Source organism: Tasmannia lanceolata, unplaced genomic scaffold (genome assembly GCF_043159265.1).
Source record: "Tasmannia lanceolata isolate RefF3 unplaced genomic scaffold, GAP_Taslan_0.1 ptg000013l, whole genome shotgun sequence".
NCBI lineage: Eukaryota > Viridiplantae > Streptophyta > Magnoliopsida > Canellales > Winteraceae > Tasmannia > Tasmannia lanceolata.
The window spans coordinates 44,923,151-44,941,399 of NW_027518690.1; the positions used below are offsets into that span (position 1 = coordinate 44,923,151).

Here is an 18,249-nt window from a genome sequence, read left to right on the forward strand (position 1 = left end):
ACATATATATAAAAAGGGAGTTGCTAGCGTCCATCGCAAAAAGTATTTCGCGGATGTCATGTTGCATGTGAGAGCATCCACCTCATGAATGAAGACAAAATCTGTTGACAAGTGAGCCTGTGTGGCTGCTCTCACATGCAACAAGCCATCCGCGAAATGCCTTCTGCAATGGACGCTAGCAAATCCCATATAAAAAACAAAAACATTTGAAACTATGAATATGCCTTATTATCTGGATGCCCTCTTTCGGGAGCCACCATAACTAGGCATAACAGGGTGGAATGGCACAAGCTAATTTGGTTCAGCCGCCACATTCTTAAGCACGTTTTCTGAGCTTGGCAAGCTATACAAGGAAGGCTTAATACCATTGATCAGGTCGTTGCCATGTGGCTTAGAGCTGATTCAAGATGCCCCTATATGATTCTATACCAGAAAGTGTTCACCATCTCCTCTCCTACTCTGTACATAAGGCACAAGACCAGCATTTGTGATGCAACAAACATCGCATATCATTCGACATAATTTCCCAAAAAGCAATAAAAAATCAAAACCCATATTTACTTAGCTACTTCAAGCTTGGATTCACTTGTATAAACATCTTCAAAAGGCTCATAATGCTATTACATTGAATTTTCTACTTGGAGCCTGGATCCAATTGCATAAACATCTTGGTTCATTGAAGCTATTTCATTGAATTTTCCTTATTTCAATACATGCTTTTAAGTAGATTACAATCAAAAGATATATGCATCCAAAGCAAAATATACGGATAAACTTCATGCAGCACTCATCAGTTCATTCTAAGCTGGTTAGCATGAAGGCCACTTGGTGAAACCACATATCAGAACAAAAGCAAGCATGGCACAACAGTGATGCAGATGATGGCTAGTGTGGCAACGATCGACCCTTGATCGAACACTTTCTGCAAGGTTTCTGCCCTTGAGAAATGTTGTAAAGCCAAAAATCCAGCTATCGCCAAGGAGATGATAGCACCGGCTTGTGTTCCTCTGTATATGAAAAGTAAAAACCATTAGCAACATGATTAAAAGTTTTATAAGGGAAAACACCAGCATACAGATGGTGCATGTTTGCAAGCCTTTGTGCTCTTGCAGATATGCCCTACTCACCTTAGGTTCATTGCTTGATAAGGAGCAACAATCACAAGCAGCAAAGTCAAGAAGGGTAGCTCCAATTCACCTGCAACCCAAAAGTTGATTCGATTTACTGATTAAAAGAAGTTGAAAGTGAAGCAGAATATAAAGGGAACTAACTGTAATTAGAACATTTAGCACCACACTTATTTCGAGAACTACTCTACCTAGATTCAAATCGAATTACTGTTTTCTGTTAGTTAACGGTAAACCCTGGCCTTGGGCTCATAGTTTCCCCTTTCTCTTGCAGAAAATTCCAACTCTCCCACCTACTCTTTGCTGATGACATTCTTATATTTGCAATTCCCAATCCTCAAGTTGCTAGAAATATCACAGAATGCATCAAAAAGTTTAATCAATGCTCTGGCCTACATATGAATGTTCAAAAAAGTGAGATCTTCTATTCTGAAAGCTCCATGCATCTCAAAAGTCTCATTGCCCCAATTCTTAGCTTCCCCGAGGACCATCTGCCAATAAAATATTTGGGCCTTCCACTCACCTCCAACCGCTTAACCTCAGTTGATTGTAATCCCTTGATTGGAAAGATTGAAAAACGATTGGCAAGCTGGTCGAGCAAACTTCTCACTAGAGCTGGGAGGGTTGAGCTCACTAGAACAGTTCTCAATTCTTTCCAACTCTACTGGTCCTCTTCTTTCAATTTGCCTATCGGAGTCCTTGATAGAATTGATAAGATAACAAGAAATTTCATATGGGCTGGGAGTACTGTAAAAAAGAAATACCACCCGATAGCATGGCACAATATCTGTATTACGAAACTGGAAGGAGGGCTTGGGCTCAGAAAAACCAAAGAAGTCAACACTACCTGCCAACTGAAGCTTCTCTGGAACATCATAAACAGCTTAAGATCCCTTTGGAAAGCTTGGTTTCACTCCAAATACCTAAAAAACAAATCCATCTAGCAAGCTCCAATCCCTTGGAATCCCTCATGGGGTACCAGAAGCATTTTTCGTGCGAGAGATCTTGCAAAACCTCACATATGCTATCAAATAGGTAAGGGGAAAGGAATAAATTTTTGAAAAGACCCTTGGCACCCAAATGGCCCCATCATATCTCAGTACCAGATGGCAGACCTCTCATTGCCATCTCTCAAACCTCCTCAATTGATCAAATCTACTCTAATGGAGAATGGCTCCCTTCACGTCTAGCTTCACTACCAAACATCAACTCCATTCTCAATGCAGCAATTCTAATTCTTGGTTGTGAAGACTCCCCAATTTGGAAACCAAACCCAGATGGGAGGTTCTCCAATAAGAGTGCCTGGAACATCACTTGAATCTCTCATCCAAAAATTCCTTGGGCCTCCACTGTTTGGTTCAAAGGCTCAATCCCAAAGAAGAGTTTTACCTCCTGGCAAGCTCTCCTATACAAGCTCAGCACTAGGGACAGATTACTTTTTCTTGGATCTTCCAGAGAAACAAGATGCCCTCTGTGCCTGAATGACAGAGAAACTCATGATCACTTATTCTTCAGATGTTCTTTCTCCTCATGGATATGGAGATCGATACTATGGAGCTTCTCCACTCAAAGGAAACCTCTCAAATCAATCGAAGAGGAGGAGGAATGGATCAGAAAAGATTTCCCAGGTAGGAACATAATTGATACCGCAATGAGAATAGCATTCAACTCTGCTATTCATCACATTTGGCTCGAAAGAAACAACAGAATCTTCAAAAAAAAGAAAAACCATAAGCAAATCATCCTAAGGGAGATCCTAGCTAATATCAGAATTCGAATCATTCACTTGGGAATGACAGATTCCCCCAATCCCAGAAGCCTCCTGTTTGCAAAGTCTTTCAATCTCAATGTCGACCCTTCAGACATTCCTGAGAAATTCTCTAAATGGATCCCTCCAGCTAAAGGCAGATCCAAACTGAATACTGATGTCTCTCTCGAAGAAAACAGAGCATCTATTGGAGGCATCATCCGAAATGAAAAAGGTATGGCCTCCATTGCATTCTCTGTTAACACCTCGGAAAAAAGCATCCAGCAGCTTGAAATGGAAGCAATTCATAAAGGAATCCATCTGGCCTCTGATGAAGAAATTGAAAATCTCTGGATTGAATCAGACCCCCTCACTTCAGTTCTAAACATCTTGGGCACAGTCAGATGTCACTGGATGCAGAGACCACTCCTTCATTCAATTCACTCCAAGCTTATTAGTTTCAAATCCTGGGAAATCACTCATGTCTGGAGAGAATCTAATGGTGCTACTGATTACCTCTCAAAGGTAGAGTGCCCCATCAAAGGAGAAAGACTTCTACCCTCTTCATTCACGACGGATCTTCTCCAAACCATATCCAGTGACGCTCAATGAACTCTCTACAAACGGCGGAAATGACTCCCATCCTCATCATGTTGTGGCTACTATCAGAAAGAGACCTATTCTCTTGTTGCTTTAGATGGCTCCATTGCCCCCTCTGTCTTGCTCAATCCTTGCCTGAAGTCATGGGAGTTTCTTCTCAGTTGATTATTCCTATTTCTTCTAGCTTTCTTTTACTTCTTTTTTATATATCTTTTCTAGCTTGGGGCCGATTCAGGCCCCCATGTATCTCTGTTTGATATTTATTTTAATGAATCTCTAGTCGGGGTCCACCTAACCCCAGCTTACCGATCAAAAAAAAAAAAAACGGTAAACCTAAGAAACTAGAAAGAGTTGGCATTACAACATTTAATGCAAAGTAAGTGATTCAACTGCATTACCCACCAGGAATGTAGTAGAAGAGACGAACCAGAAGTGCCAAGAAAGCACTCCAACCACCATATTCACCCCTGCCAACCATTCAAGTAAAATTTGACAACCAATCAAGGATCCTAAGTAAATTTTGAAGTAAACTAGTAAAGAAATATATCAAAGACATGAAAGTTTTCGAAGTTTACTGAATAATATAGAAATAGTGATCAATAAAGGAGGAATGGGTTTTTCTTTAACAAGAAAAAGAGAAGAATAATGATGTGAAGATGGGCTTACTTGATCCATGAGACGACAGTTGTGGGTGCCTGGAGGGCAAACAGAGGGACGATAAAAGATTTTTGAACTGGAGTGCCTTTGGCAAGCATTAATGCCCTAGAAAATTATATTAACAACCATCAGAATATAATCAAAGATTTGGGAACACAATATTATGAAAGTAGGTTTTACATAGTGAAAAGTCAAAGATAATTCATAGATCTTGGTTAGTTCAACATTTATTTGAACCTATTTGAGTTTGATGCTAGTTACCAAGCAAAGTTTTTACTGCCCATCTTCTATATGAGGAAAAGGAGAGAGGCAGCAAAGACAGAAGTTTGGGAGTTGTCCCCCACTCAAAAAGAACGAAGGAACCACTCCACTAGGCAGGAGATGGGCTGGTTTGAATACCACGAAACATTTATAACTCCGGAAATGATGAAAGAAATACTTTAGTGTGTTGGAAGCTCTTGGTTTGGGAGTCGAGTAGGATGCTGAGTTGACTAGGATTGTTTATGATTCTATATATAACAGCGTGTCATGCCAAGTCGATTATGATGCATCTTTATGCAAAAATTATGAAGTACATTTATGACCACTTCAGCATTTACCTTGTTACTTTAAGATTCTCTGTTGGCTGGAATTGGGTGGAAAAGCCCTTTTGTTAAGAAGTGGTGGAGGTGGACCTTCCATGGGGTGTAGTGATGAGTTCAATGTTTTTCCCTTTTTTTAGTGGAAAATTACAAGCTTTATTAAGAAAATTGGAGGAAAAGGAAACGTCTTCAAGAGTCAATCCCTTCTTTGGTTTCCTATTTATTGGGTGGAAACCGGTGACGATGAAGGAATGGAAGAAAAGAGTAAGAAAGAAAGGGTCCTGATTTTGTAAAGAGAATTTTTACTTCTTATTTTGCTCAATGAATTTCATTTTCTATGTTCTCTTCTCTATTCTACTCTTCAAATTCCTTGTCTTGAAACGTGATCACGCTACATGCTATAGGTGCTTGTTGTGGTTTTTATGGGTTTCAGCTATGAAGAAATTCAAACAAGTGGTGTCAGGGGCGATGGCACTTGAAAGGGAAGGGGGGCAATTGCCCCCCCCCCCCCCCCCCCCCCCCCCCCTTTAATTTTTTGGAAAAAAAATATACCTTTATTTTTTAATATTTTTTTATACTTACCCCCTTTTTAAAAAAATATGCCCGCCTTTCCAATCATCCCTAAGATAGAAAATAAGTTTAAAATTTTAATGTTACCATTTTTATAACCCTTCCTTGTGCAAAATTTACTATAATTTTTGCCCCCCTTGTGCAAAATTTCAGATAGAAATTTTTTTTCTATCTTAATTTCAATATAGAAAAAAAATTACTATAATTTTTGCCCCCCTTGTGCAAAATTTCTGGCATCGCCCCTGAGTGGTGTTACAGGAAATTAAGAGAACTGACACAAGTGTATCTCAAGAACGAGAAGAAACACAACATTCAGAATATCACACAAATGACTAGCACAAAATCAGAAGCAAAACAAATTAAATAACAGCCACCATGGAGATACTAAGGCATGATCAGCTGCAGCTTAGTGGAGTTTTGGGTCTAAGAACACAAAGGTTCAAGCAAGATAATTTATTCCACTAAGTACACTTTCCTTAATAGATTAATTTTGAATCAAAAAATCAGTTTTTGCTCACAATCAGCTATCATAATCCAAAACAAACAGAGCCTTAAAAAAACCACAGCTAGTTAATTTCTTCACAAAATGACCCACTAAATCCACTCTATATGTAGCCTAATATAACGAGGAATTATAAAACAATTGGGAGGAAATAAAAAGTTCTGCAACTTCAACATGATCACAAAGAGAAGGAGAGCCTGATTACTTACACAGATGAAACAGCAGATACCCATTGAAGGGTGTTATGATTGAGGCCAGAATAACAAACAGTCCCACCACGTCGCGTCATCTTCTTCAATTGGTGATGATGCGTGGGTAAGAACCTGGAAAGAGTTTATAGTCATAAATCCTAATGAGAAATCTATGGTGAAATTCATAAGTGGGAGGTTTTTCTTTAAATTTCCTTACCTGAGAGAGAGATTGTGGCAGTTTTTATAGTTGATTTTGTTGTTGCTAAAAGGAAGTCTCTTTTTTGGGGTTGAAAGAGGGTTAAAATGGAAAAAAGAAGATGGGATGGAAAGAGGAAGAGCTTGTTGAGACATTTCCAGAAGGTGAAGGAATGAGGAAAGAGAACTGGGTTTCAGTTTGAGAGGGAGAAGGTTGTGAAGGTGGCCTCGTTATTGAGAGAGAGAGAGAGAGAGAGAGAGAGAGATTGATTGATTGATTGATTGATTGTGCCACGTGTCACTAAGATAGTTGGCCACTTGTATGAGCCACGTGGTGCGTGTTCACTATTTTATAGTGGGCCCCACCTTTGGTTGAAGTGAACGTCCATTGGATGTTGGAGATTCCGCTTCTTTGATTGATACCGCGTGTCATTAAAATAGTGGGCCACTTGTATGAGCCACGTGGTAGGTGTTCACTATGATTATGGTGGGCCCCACCTTTGGTTGCAAGTTGTCTCTTACGTGGTGTCACTATTTTGTGAACCCAAACCCCACCATAATCATAGGTGTTCGCTATGATTACGGTGGACAACATCTTATGATGTTGTCTGTACAGTACTTTCTAAAAAATACGGGACTATAAGAGCTTACACCATATAAAATCTCGATCATTTGGGTTTTTACAGGCACCCAAGTGTTTACCGAGCCTGGCCTAGTTTTGACAGGTTGGGCTGGACCGGGTTAGATTTCAAAGGATCGCTAATTTAGTAGGTAGGAATTTTATATTTATCTCTTTCCAGAGTTGTCTTGATTTATTTCTATGTTTATCATATAAGTGCTCTTTATAAGCACCATCAATTGTCTTTGTAATTTAATCCAAGATATTCAAAATTAGTGAAATCTTCTCTCCAAAATTTAACAAAAGATATTATTAGATTAGACAACTAGTTCAGAAGGAGCAGTTAGACTAGATTAGGATATTAAGCTAGATTAGGATTATCTCTTTCCAACAGAAAATCATTTCTGATGGAAAATTTTTGTTAACACTCCCTTGTTTCAATAATGGCATACACCTTTTCTAATTAGCTATTAGAGGGTACTACGTTTCCAAAAAAGATGTGGACGATCAATTAGAGACTATATATTAAAGTGAGAAGTGTCATTATAAATATTATATATATTTGCACTATCATGTTATAATAATTACATTCCTCTTTTAATTTACATGTTCTAGTATAATTTGAAAAAAACCCACCAACAACCAGCAAAGCAAGGAGTGTAAATCTAGGATCAAGACATCTAGATAATAGATCTTTTTATTCTAGATTGTCATGATCACGTAAACATATCTAATTAAATTGATTTTCTATATCTATTAGGAATTTTACTAATCTACCCATGTAAATTATTAGAATATAAAAGGGAAAATTATTAAAAAAATGCAAATTTTTGTCTAAATTGTGAATAAAGGGTAGTGATTTGAAATTTATAAAAAATGTGTTGTCAGGTGAGAGAATATGACTTTTAGGACAAATATACCCCTCCTACATCTTTTTTCTCTCCACCTTTTTGCACCTATCTTTATGCACTTATTACCTTCTCACCTACCACCTTCTTCTTCCTCAAGACTTTTCTAACGTGGAAAACTCCATGTAAGGGTTTTGAAGGTTGCCATTTACAACAGGGTTTGGTATTCATGAGGGTTTATTCATAAATAACTTATCGAAGCAGTGTTACAAAATGCAAAGAAAATGAATTTTGAGCTTAAAACTGAATTTTGTTGTTTTCCCCATTTTCAAGATAAATCCATTTTCTTTGCATTTTTGGATTCTAAAACATCAAAACCAAGCTTCAGTTTATGGTTTCCTGCATCACACTAAGATCACAATGTATATTCCTATTATCCTTGGAATATCACTCAATTTGAAAATAAAAATCTTTGGAATTATCCCTATTCTACTGGCTTCAGTCGGAAGTCCGAACAAAACTTCTGGCTTTCGCCGGAAGTCCGACCAAAACTTCGGACTTCCAAATGGAAGCCAGTATACGTAACCAAAATACTGGTTCTATTCGGAAGTCCGAAGGTTTGTTCGGACTTCCAAGTCGGACTTCCGAGCAAACGTTCGGACTTCCGACGGAAGACAGTTGGACTTTGTAGCTCGATAATTGTCATATGTTAGTGCATCCTTTTGATCTTTTTTTCGTAATTTTACTATTTTGCTTCCATTTTTTCATAATTTTTCATTTAAAACTTAGCACTTCGGACACAAATCCGTAATGATTACTATTTTTTGCAATTATGTTTTTGCTAGCTACCTTTGCACCCATATTACTTCTGTCAATCTTTGCATCAAAGGATGCGCCACAAGCCAAGAAGTGGCCTCGGAGAAGGTGGTTAGCAAATTCCTATACAAAAAAAGGGAAATGTTATCCGCACTACTGTATTTTGATGAGGGCACTCCTCACTTAATTAAAAGTACAGTATGCCCCCCCCCCCCCCCCAATAGGATGATCCAAAGCGTCCATTAGATGGGGCCACAGCCTAAATAGGTTGTGTCCCAAAAATCATTTCCATAGGATGATCCTAACCCTCCGATCTATAGAGGTTAGGACCAACCCTCTAACATTCTGATCAGAGGGTTAGGATCAACCTATGGAAATGCTTTTTGGGGCACAACCTATTTAGGGGCCCATCTAATGAACGGTTTGGATCATCCTATGGTGCGGGCCATACCGTACTTTTAATAAAGTGAGGAGTGTCCTAATCAAAATACGGTAGTGCGGATAACATTTCCCCAAAACATCTTAAAAGATACGGCAAATATTCAGGTGACCCACGGGTCGACCCGGCCCGTACGAGCCCGGTGTGGGAACCACATTTTATACCCCGGAACCACTAGGAAAACACATTTTATACCCCAGAACCACTAGGGAACCACATTTTCTACCCCGGAACTACTAGGGAAACACATTTTCTACCCCGGAACCACTAGGGAAACACATTTTATACCTCGAAACCACTAGGGAACCACGTTTTATACCCCAGAACCACTAGGGAACCACATTTTATACTCTGGAACCACTAGGGAAACACATTTTATACCTCGGAACCACTAGGGAACCACATTTTATACCCTGGAACCACTAGGGAACCACATTTTATACCTCAGAACAACTAGGGAACCACATTTTATACCCCGGAACCACTACCGAACCACATTTTATACGCCGGAACCACTAGGGAACCACATTTTATACCTCGGAACCATTAGGGAACCACATTTTATACCTCAGAACCACTAGGGAACCACATTTTATAACTCAGAACAACTAGGGAACCACATTTTATACCCCGAAATCACTAGGGAACCACATTTTATACCCTGAAACCACTACGGAACCACATTTTATACCCCGAAACCACTACTAAACCACATTTTATACCTCGGAACCACTAGGGAAACACATTTTCTACCCCGGAACCACTACGGAACCACATTTTATAGACCGGAACCACTAGGGAACCATATTTTATACCTCGAAACCACTACGAAACCACATTTTATACCCCAGAACCATTACAGAACCACATTTATACCTCGGAACCACTAAGGAACCACATTTTATACCTCGGAACAGCTAGGGAACCACATTTTATACCCCCGAACCACATTTTATGCCTCGGAATCACTAGGGAACCACATTTTCTACCCCGGAACTACTAAGGAACCACATTTTATACCCCGGAACCACTGGGGAACCACATTTTATACCTCGCAACTACTAGGAAACCATATTTTCTACTCTGGAACCACATTTTCTACCCCGGAACCACTAGGGAACCACATTTTATACTCCGGAACCACTAGGGAACCACATTTTATACCTCGGAACCACTACGGAACCACATTCTATACTCCGGAACCACTAGGGAACCACATTTTATACCTCGGAACCACTAGGGAACCACATTTTATACCTCGAAACCACTAGGGAACCACATTTTCTACTTCGGAAGCATTATGGAACCACATTTTATACCCCAGAACCACTAGGGAACCACATTTTCTACCTCAGAATCACTAGGGAACCACAGTTTATACCCCGGAACCATTACAGAACCATATTTAATACCTCGGAATCACTAGGGAATCACATTGTCTACCTCGGAACCACTAGGGAAGCACATTTTATACCTCGGAACCACTGGGAACCACATTTTATACCCCGGAACCACTAGGGAACCACATTTTATACGCCGGAACCACTAGGGAACCACATTTTATACCCCAGAACCACTACCGAACCACATTTTATACGCCGAAACCACTAGGGAACCACATTTTATACCTTGGAACCACTAGGGAACCACATTTTCTACCCCGGAACCACTAGGGAACCACATTTTCTACCCCGGAACCACTAGGGAACCACATTTTATACCTCGGAACACTACGGAACCACATTTTATACCACAGAACCACTAGGGAACCACATTTTCTACTCCAGAACCACTAGAGAACCACATTTTCTACCTCGGAACCACTACGGAACCACAATTTCTACCCCAGAACCACTACGGAACCACATTTTATACCCCGGAACCCCTAGGGAACCACATTTTCTACTTCGGAACCACTAGGGAACCACATTTTATACCCCGGAACCACTAGGGAACCACATTTTCTACCTCGGACCCATTAGGGAACCACATTTTATACCTCGGAACCACTAGGGAACCACAATTTATACCGCGGAATCACTAGGGAACCACATTTTATACCCCGGAACCACTAGGGAACCACATTTTATACCTCGGAACCACTAGGGAACCACATTTTCACTCTGAAACCACTAGAGAACAACATTTTATACCTCGGAACTATTAGGGAACCACATTTTATACCTTGGAACCACTAGGGAACCACATTTTATACCTCGGAACAACTAGGGAACTACATTTTATACCCGAGAACCACTAGAAAATCACATTTTATACCCCGGAACCACTACGGAACCACATTTTATACCCCGGAACCACTAGGTTCTAACATGTAACCAAACATGATTGTATACATAGAGAGAGATAGAGAGAGGTTAAGATAAACATGTCAACCAAACAAAGAGTATCATAAATAGGGTGAAAAAACCAAAGTACAAAAAATATGAAAACATGAAGAGAAGATGTTAAACCTAACCGAAGCTATGTTTATCACCCAAATAAGCAATGGAGATTTTTTTCCCAACTACAATGGCAATGGTGCTATATCATGTTGCCAATGGGCTTTTTTCCAAAACTACAATGGCAATAGAGCTTTATCACGTTGCAAATGAAGTTTTTTTTAACACTACATTGGTAATGGAGCTTGGAAACGTTGGCAATGGAGTTTTTTTTTCAAAACTACAATGGCAGTGGCAAGCTTCAAAAACCTTCCATGAAGCCTTGAGGAAGAAGATGGTGGTAGGTAAATGGCAACCTTCAAAACTCTCTCATTGAGTTTTTCACGTTAGAAAAGCCTTGAGGAAGAAGAAGGTGGTAGGTGAGAAGGTAATAAGTGTATAGGGATAGGTGAAAAAGGTGAAGGGAAAAAAGAGGTAGGAGGGGTATATTTGTCCTAAAAGCCATCTTCTCTCACCTGACAACACATTTTTTATAATTTTCAAATCACTACCCTTTATTCACAATTTAGACAAAACTTTGCATTTTTTAATAATTTTTCCAATATAAAACTAAGATTTAGGAACTTACCTCAATCGGCAATGGCAGATGATTAATCTAAGTTGAATCTTCTATTTTTTCTCTAGATGACCTCATCTCTGATGCGGAAGATCCCTTTATGTCAATTAAATGGCCGGAGAGGCCAACTCCTTTATTTATAAAAAAAAAAGGACATCTTATAGTATCCATATCAAAACTCTAATTAACTACTAATCTTGATGTAGTTAATTTGGGACTGCACTAAAATATTCATTGTTTACGTATGCGTATGTGAAGCGATATCCTTGATCCCTTGTTTTGATAATGGTGAGCTGTCCAAACTTTATCAAGCACTTCATTCAATAGCTATTGCTATTTTTTTTTTCCCCAATTGGTAAGAAAATTTAACAAACTAGGTAAGGAAGTACAAAGCTGGAGAGAGGTGCACATTAAAGCAAGGGAGTGTGGATATTAAACCATATATATAACAAGGAAATGATTTTTCCAACCCAATCCTCAGCATTTCCACCTCTTTTTTTTGTCATTTCCTAAAAAAAATTCATTCTCATGATAAACAAGTAAATTTTAAGAAAAGACAAACAAAAGGTGGTGAAATTCTGAAAATGGGTGGAAATATCATTCTCAGTCCTGCTCATGCCATGTCTATATTGTTAACTTACCAACTTCTCCAAAAGCTTAAGTTGTTAGAGAAAGGCGTTATTTATCTTTTATACTTTAACATATATGATCGGATCCATGAAAATTAGAACACCTTTAACAGATGATCCTGGGTCCTTGATCTATAAAGCATCTATTAGGGTATAGCCAACAAAAAAAAAATAGCCGTTGATATTTTGTAGTTCTTTATCATATGCACGGGAGTATGGGATCTGCAAGGCAATTTCACAGAAAGCCATTTCGTGGCTCACTTTTGAGGAGATAACATTGCTTTAGCAGATGTTGTCTTATTCATTTAATTCATCCGAGGAGACTATGCTCCCGATAAGGTGAGCCTTGAAATGTCAGCGAAATTGCATAACAAATCCCATATAATATGGTGTTTTGCTAGGGAATTCCGTGGAAAGGCATTTAGGAGATGACTTTTGAATGAGAGAAAAGCCACCTCAGACAAGATCTGCTAAAAAGTGAGCCCGTGTGGTTGTTCTCCGATGCAAATGTCAGCTGCTGTGAAATGCCGTTCTGCAAAATTCCCAAGCAAATCTCTTAAAATGTTGTCAAAGGTCATTATTGCAGTTCCCAAAAAGCTCTAGAAACTAGAGAAAAGTACGGAATACGGATGTGGACACATGTTTCGAGGAATTACGGATTTCAGGTACTTTTTAAAACAAGAATGAACCATGCTAGACAGGCAGGCAGGGAGGACGCCAAGAAGCATTTGGAGGGGCACGTCTCTAACTTGTTGTCATCTCACATAATTCAGACACTAGGAACCATGCTAGACACTGTTGTCTTTTAGCAGAATAGTAACTGTAAAACAAGGTGGTGTTATATCAGGGGAATGCTTTCAGTTTGATTACCAAAACTGCAGAGTCGGTATTTGGGGACACCAGGATCATTTAAGGACCCTGATCAGAATAAAATCAATTTTATCTTTGATTGTTTGCAAACTGTACTCTAATTCTTGATTGGAATCTCTAAACATTTTCCCCCTTTTGACAATTTCTTTATTTTGTCAATACTATTGAAGTGTTGCACAATGAGATTACATGGTCAAATGCAGGATGGAGTTGAGTTGGTCAGGGTCATGTGGGGATGTCATTCAACTTGACTTCTGGTTGATAAACCATTGATTTAGTCAACAAGTTAAAGCCCCACTTGGAAGGAAGGACAAAAAGAAGTGTAAAGATATCATATGACCTGTGGATTACGATAGGTGGTCCTGTTGACAATGATCTTTGGCACGACCTGAGGATTCCGATAGGCAGTCCGTAAACTCTAACCCAATTGATCTTCCCATCTGGAAGCCCTCTTCCTGTGGCGACCTCTCTGGTGAGTGCTTGGGATGTCACCACCAGAACTAGCCATAATAAGATGGACAGGCACAAGCTAATTTCCTCTCCTAATCGGTACAGAAGGCACCAAACAAGCATTTGTCATGCAACAAACATTGAATGTTATTCGCTTAATATCCCAAAAAGAAATCGAAAATCAAAACCCACATTTACTTCGCTACTTCAAGCTTGGATTCAATTGTAAAAAAATATTCAAAAGGCTCAGGAAATCTATTTCATTGAATTTTCCTTATTTCAAAGCATCCTTTTAAGTAGCTTACAAATTTTCTACATCTATAGTGATGCTTCCATCAAAAGATATATATATATATATATACGTCCAAAGCAAAAGATATGGATAAGCTTCATGCACCGCTTAATGAGTTCATTGTAAGCTAGTTAGCATGAAGGCCTCTTGGGGAGAAACAACATCTCAGAACAAAAACAAGCATGGCACAACAGTGATGCAGATGATGGCGAAGGTAGCAATGATCGATCCTTGATCGAACGCTCTCTGCAAGCTTCCTGCCCTCGAGAAATGTTGCAAAGCCAGAAATCCAGCTATCGCCTAGGAAATTATCGCACCGGCTTGTGTTCCTCTGTCCATGAAAAGGGGAAAAAAAAAAAAAAACTTAAGCAACGCAATTAAAAATTTTGAAAGGGAAAACACCACCCTACAGATGTTGCATGTTTGTAAGCTTTTGTCCTATTCCACAAATGCCTACTCGCCTCAGGTTTATTGCTTGATATGGAGCAACAATCACAAGCAGCAGAGTCAAGAAGGGTAGCTCCAATTCACCTGCAACCCAAAAGTTGGATCAATTTATTGATTAAAAGAAGTTAAAAGTGAAGCAGAATACAGAGGGAACTAACTGTAATTAGAACATTTAGCACCACACTTATTTCGAGTACTACTCTACCTAGATTCAAATCGAATTACTGTTTTCTGTTAGTTAACGGTAGACCAAAACGACTAGAAAGAGTTGGTATTACAACATTTAATGCAAAATAAGTGATTCAACTGCATTACCCACCAGGAATGTAGTAGAAGAGACGAACCAGAAGTGCCAAGAAAGCACTCCAACCACCATATTCACCCCTGCCAACCATTCAAGTAAAATTTGACAACCAATCAAGGATCTTAAGTAAATTTTGGAAGTAAAGTAGTAAAGAAATAAATCAAAGAAATGAAAGTTTTCCAAGTTTACTGAATAATATAGAAATAGTGATCAATATAAGATGAATGGGTCTTTCTTTAACAAGAAAAAGAGAAGAATAATGATGTAAAGATGGGGGCTTACTTGATCCATGAGATGACAGTGAGGGAAGATAAAAGATTTTTGAACTGCAATGCCTTTGGCAAGCATTAATGCCCTAGAAAATTATATCAACAACCATCAGAATATAATCAAAGATCTGGGAACACAATATTATGAAACTAGGTTTTACATAGTGAAAAGTCAAAGATAATTCATAGATCTTGGTTAGTTCAACATTTATTTGAACCTTATTGAGTTTGATGCTACCAAGCAAAGTTTTTGCTGCCCATCTTCTATATGAAGAAAAGGAGAGAGGCTGCATAGACATAGAAGTTTGGGAGTTGTTCCCCACTCCAAAAGAACGAAGGGAACCACTCCACTAGGCAGGAGATAGGCTGGTTTGCATACCATGAAACATGTATAACTCCGGAAATGATGAAAGAAATACTGAAGTGTGTTGGAAGCTCTTGGTTTGGGAGTCGACTAAGATGCTGAGTTGACTAGGATGGTTTGTGAATCTATATATAACAGCGTGTCGTGCTAAGTCGACTAGGATGCATCTATATTCAAAAATTATGAAGTACATTTATGACCACTTCAGCATTTACCTTGTTACTTTAAGATTCTCTGTGGGTTGGAATTGGGTGGAAAAGCGATTTTGTTAAGATCTGGTGGAGGTGGACCTTCCATGGGGTGTAGTGATGAGTTCAACTTTTTTTGTTTTTTTTAGTGGAAAATTGCAAGCTTTATTAAGAAAATTGGAGGAAAAGGAAACATCTTCACTGAGTTCCATTCAGTGAAGAGTCCATCCCTTCTTTGGTTTCCAATTTATTGGGTGGAAACCAGTGATGATGAAGGAATGGAAGAAACGAGTAAGAAAGACAGGGTCCTGATTTTGTAAAGAGAATTTTTACTTCTTGTTTTCTTAGTAAATTTCATTGTCTATGTTCTCTTGTATATTTTCCTCTTCACATTCCTTGTCTTGAATCGTGATCACGCTATAGGTGCTTGTTGTGGTTTTTATGCGTTTCAGCTATGAAGAAACTCAAACAAGTGGTGTTACAGCAAATCAAGAGAACTGACACGAGTGTATCCCAAGAACAAGAAGAAACACAACATTCAGAATATCATACAAATGACTAGCACAAAATCAGAAGCAAAACAAAGTAAATAACAACCACCATGGAGATACCATGGCATGATCATCTGCACCTTGATAGAGTTTTGGGTCTAAGAACATACAGGTTCGAGCAAGCAAAGATATTCCACTAAGTACACTTTGCTTAATATAGATTAATTTTGAGTCCAAAATCAGTTTTTGGACTCACAATCAGCTATCACAATCCAAAACAAACAGATCCTTAAATAATCACAGCTAGTTAATTTCTTCACAAAATGACCTACTAAATCCACTGTATATGTAGCCTAATATAACGAGGAATTATAAAATGATTGGGAGGAAATAAAAAGTTCTGCAACTTCAACATGATCACAAAGAGAAGGAGAGCCCGATTACTTACACAGATGAAACAGAATATACCCATTGAAGGGTTTGATGATTGAGGCCAATATAACAAACAATCCCACCACGTTTTACCCAGCCCGGTCCAGTTTTGACGCGTTGGGCTGGACCGGGTCAGATTTCAACGACCCGTAAATTACGGCCTGGCCTGGTGGACCAACGGGTCCGGGTCACTTTTAGCCAGGTCTAGGTGTTGGATGTCCAATTGACCACTTTGTGCACCACAGGTACGTCTAATTCAATTCCAGATTATCCGATTGACTCATGTTATCTTTGTGCAAGTGGGGATCCGGGCCTATTATATAGACGGTCTGGATTATCCAAAGTCGGAGCCCACTCACGTCATGTCGCTCCCTAATGCACCTACATAAGTCTAATGTTCCTAGTGCGCAATACGCTCTCCTGGCCCATCTCCCGCGCCTCTGGTCAGGCTCACAAGAGGAGCTCTTAATCACTTTTAAATTAAATCTGACTTTTTCATATCTGTTTAAGCTATAAAATTGATTTTTTTAATTCTAAGGGATGGGATAAATAGAGATATATCTACGCCTCTCCACACATGACACGTGTTTTTTATAGAGATGGTTGATTTGGGGTTAATTACCATACTTATTTTCTCCCGTCCATTTGTAATTCACCTGTGATGCAAAGATATTATTAGATTAGACAACTAGTTCAGCTGGAGCAGTTAGACTGGATTAGGATACTAAGCTAGATTAGGATTATCTCTTTCTGTAAAGCCTGTTTGGATTGCAAAAGAAAACCATTTCTGATGGAAAATTTTTCTTCTTTACACAATTTAGAAGTATATGACATGATTATGGTTAATTTAGTTAGACCGATATCATCCTAAATAAAAGGGCCATCTACGTAAAAATTGAATAGGATTGGTTCAAGTTCATCTCTTTCTTTGTGCGGATTTTTTTTCTTTCCAAACATTTCCAAAAAATTCCTGCGATCCAGCCTAGGATTATCTGTATCTTCTATGTTAATCCTTATGTATTTTATATTAGCACTTATTAGGAATCATTTGTATTCAAACAAGATTAGTAAAAAAAAAAAAAAAATTATGGAAAAAGAAAAGGCATTTGATTCTCAAACAAATCACTGGATGGTTTGAGATTGAGTGAAAAAGGTTGAAGGCCCCCCCTCATTACCACATACAAACGTCACCATGCATTGAAGATACCCTCACTTTAGATTTGTGGGGATTGTAAGATAAGTTTTCTAGCAAGTTTAATTGATTATTTTAAGTCACATCCTCTTAAAAAAATCCCAACTCAGTCTCATCTTCAACCTATTGAATTCTTTTTATAAAAACAAGTTAACAAGCATAACTTTGTATTATATAAATGAGGAAATGATGTCAACACTCCCTTGTTTCAATAATGGCATACACCTTTTCTAATTAGCTATTAGAGGGTACTACGGTTCCAAAAAATATGTGGACGATCAATTAGAGAAGTGTCATTATAAATATTATACATATTTGCACTATCATGTTTTAATAATGACACTCCTCTTTTAATTTACATGTTCTAGTATAATTTTGAAAAAAAACCCCACCAACAACCAGCAAAGCAAGGAG

At 38.6% G+C, this 18,249-nt stretch overlaps 2 protein-coding genes and 1 pseudogene across 4 annotated transcripts in view; 1 reads left to right on the plus strand and 2 right to left on the minus strand.

Moving 5' to 3' along the window:
• The window catches only part of LOC143890249 (uncharacterized), an 85,725-nt gene that overhangs the window by 20,607 nt on the left and 46,869 nt on the right, over window positions 1-18,249 (plus strand). The window lies entirely within an intron of this gene.
• Window positions 540-6,414, minus strand: LOC143890245 (cold-regulated 413 inner membrane protein 1, chloroplastic-like). Its single transcript, XM_077394844.1, has 6 exons — window positions 6,193-6,414; window positions 5,994-6,107; window positions 4,141-4,236; window positions 3,877-3,941; window positions 1,128-1,197; window positions 540-1,007 (listed from the first exon to the last, which is right to left on the minus strand). Exons 1-6 carry the CDS (start codon window positions 6,324-6,326, stop codon window positions 842-844), a joined length of 645 nt encoding a protein of 214 aa, XP_077250959.1. The 5' UTR covers window positions 6,327-6,414; the 3' UTR covers window positions 540-841.
• Window positions 14,220-16,343, minus strand: LOC143889238 (cold-regulated 413 inner membrane protein 1, chloroplastic-like; annotated as a pseudogene). Its single transcript, XR_013254798.1, has 4 exons — window positions 15,182-16,343; window positions 14,915-14,979; window positions 14,610-14,679; window positions 14,220-14,479 (listed from the first exon to the last, which is right to left on the minus strand). The product of XR_013254798.1 is annotated as a cold-regulated 413 inner membrane protein 1, chloroplastic-like (transcript).

Coding starts and splice junctions, on each gene's coding strand:
- LOC143890245 (XM_077394844.1), bottom strand. CDS start 6,326: ATGTCTCAACAAGCTCTTCCTCTTTCCATCCCATCTTCTTTTTTCCAT. Junction 4,237..5,993: donor GTATCTGCTGTTTCATCTGT/GTAAGTAATCAG, acceptor ATAATTTTCTAG/GGCATTAATGCTTGCCAAAG. Junction 3,942..4,140: donor ACTGTCGTCTCATGGATCAA/GTAAGCCCATCT, acceptor AATGGTTGGCAG/GGGTGAATATGGTGGTTGGA.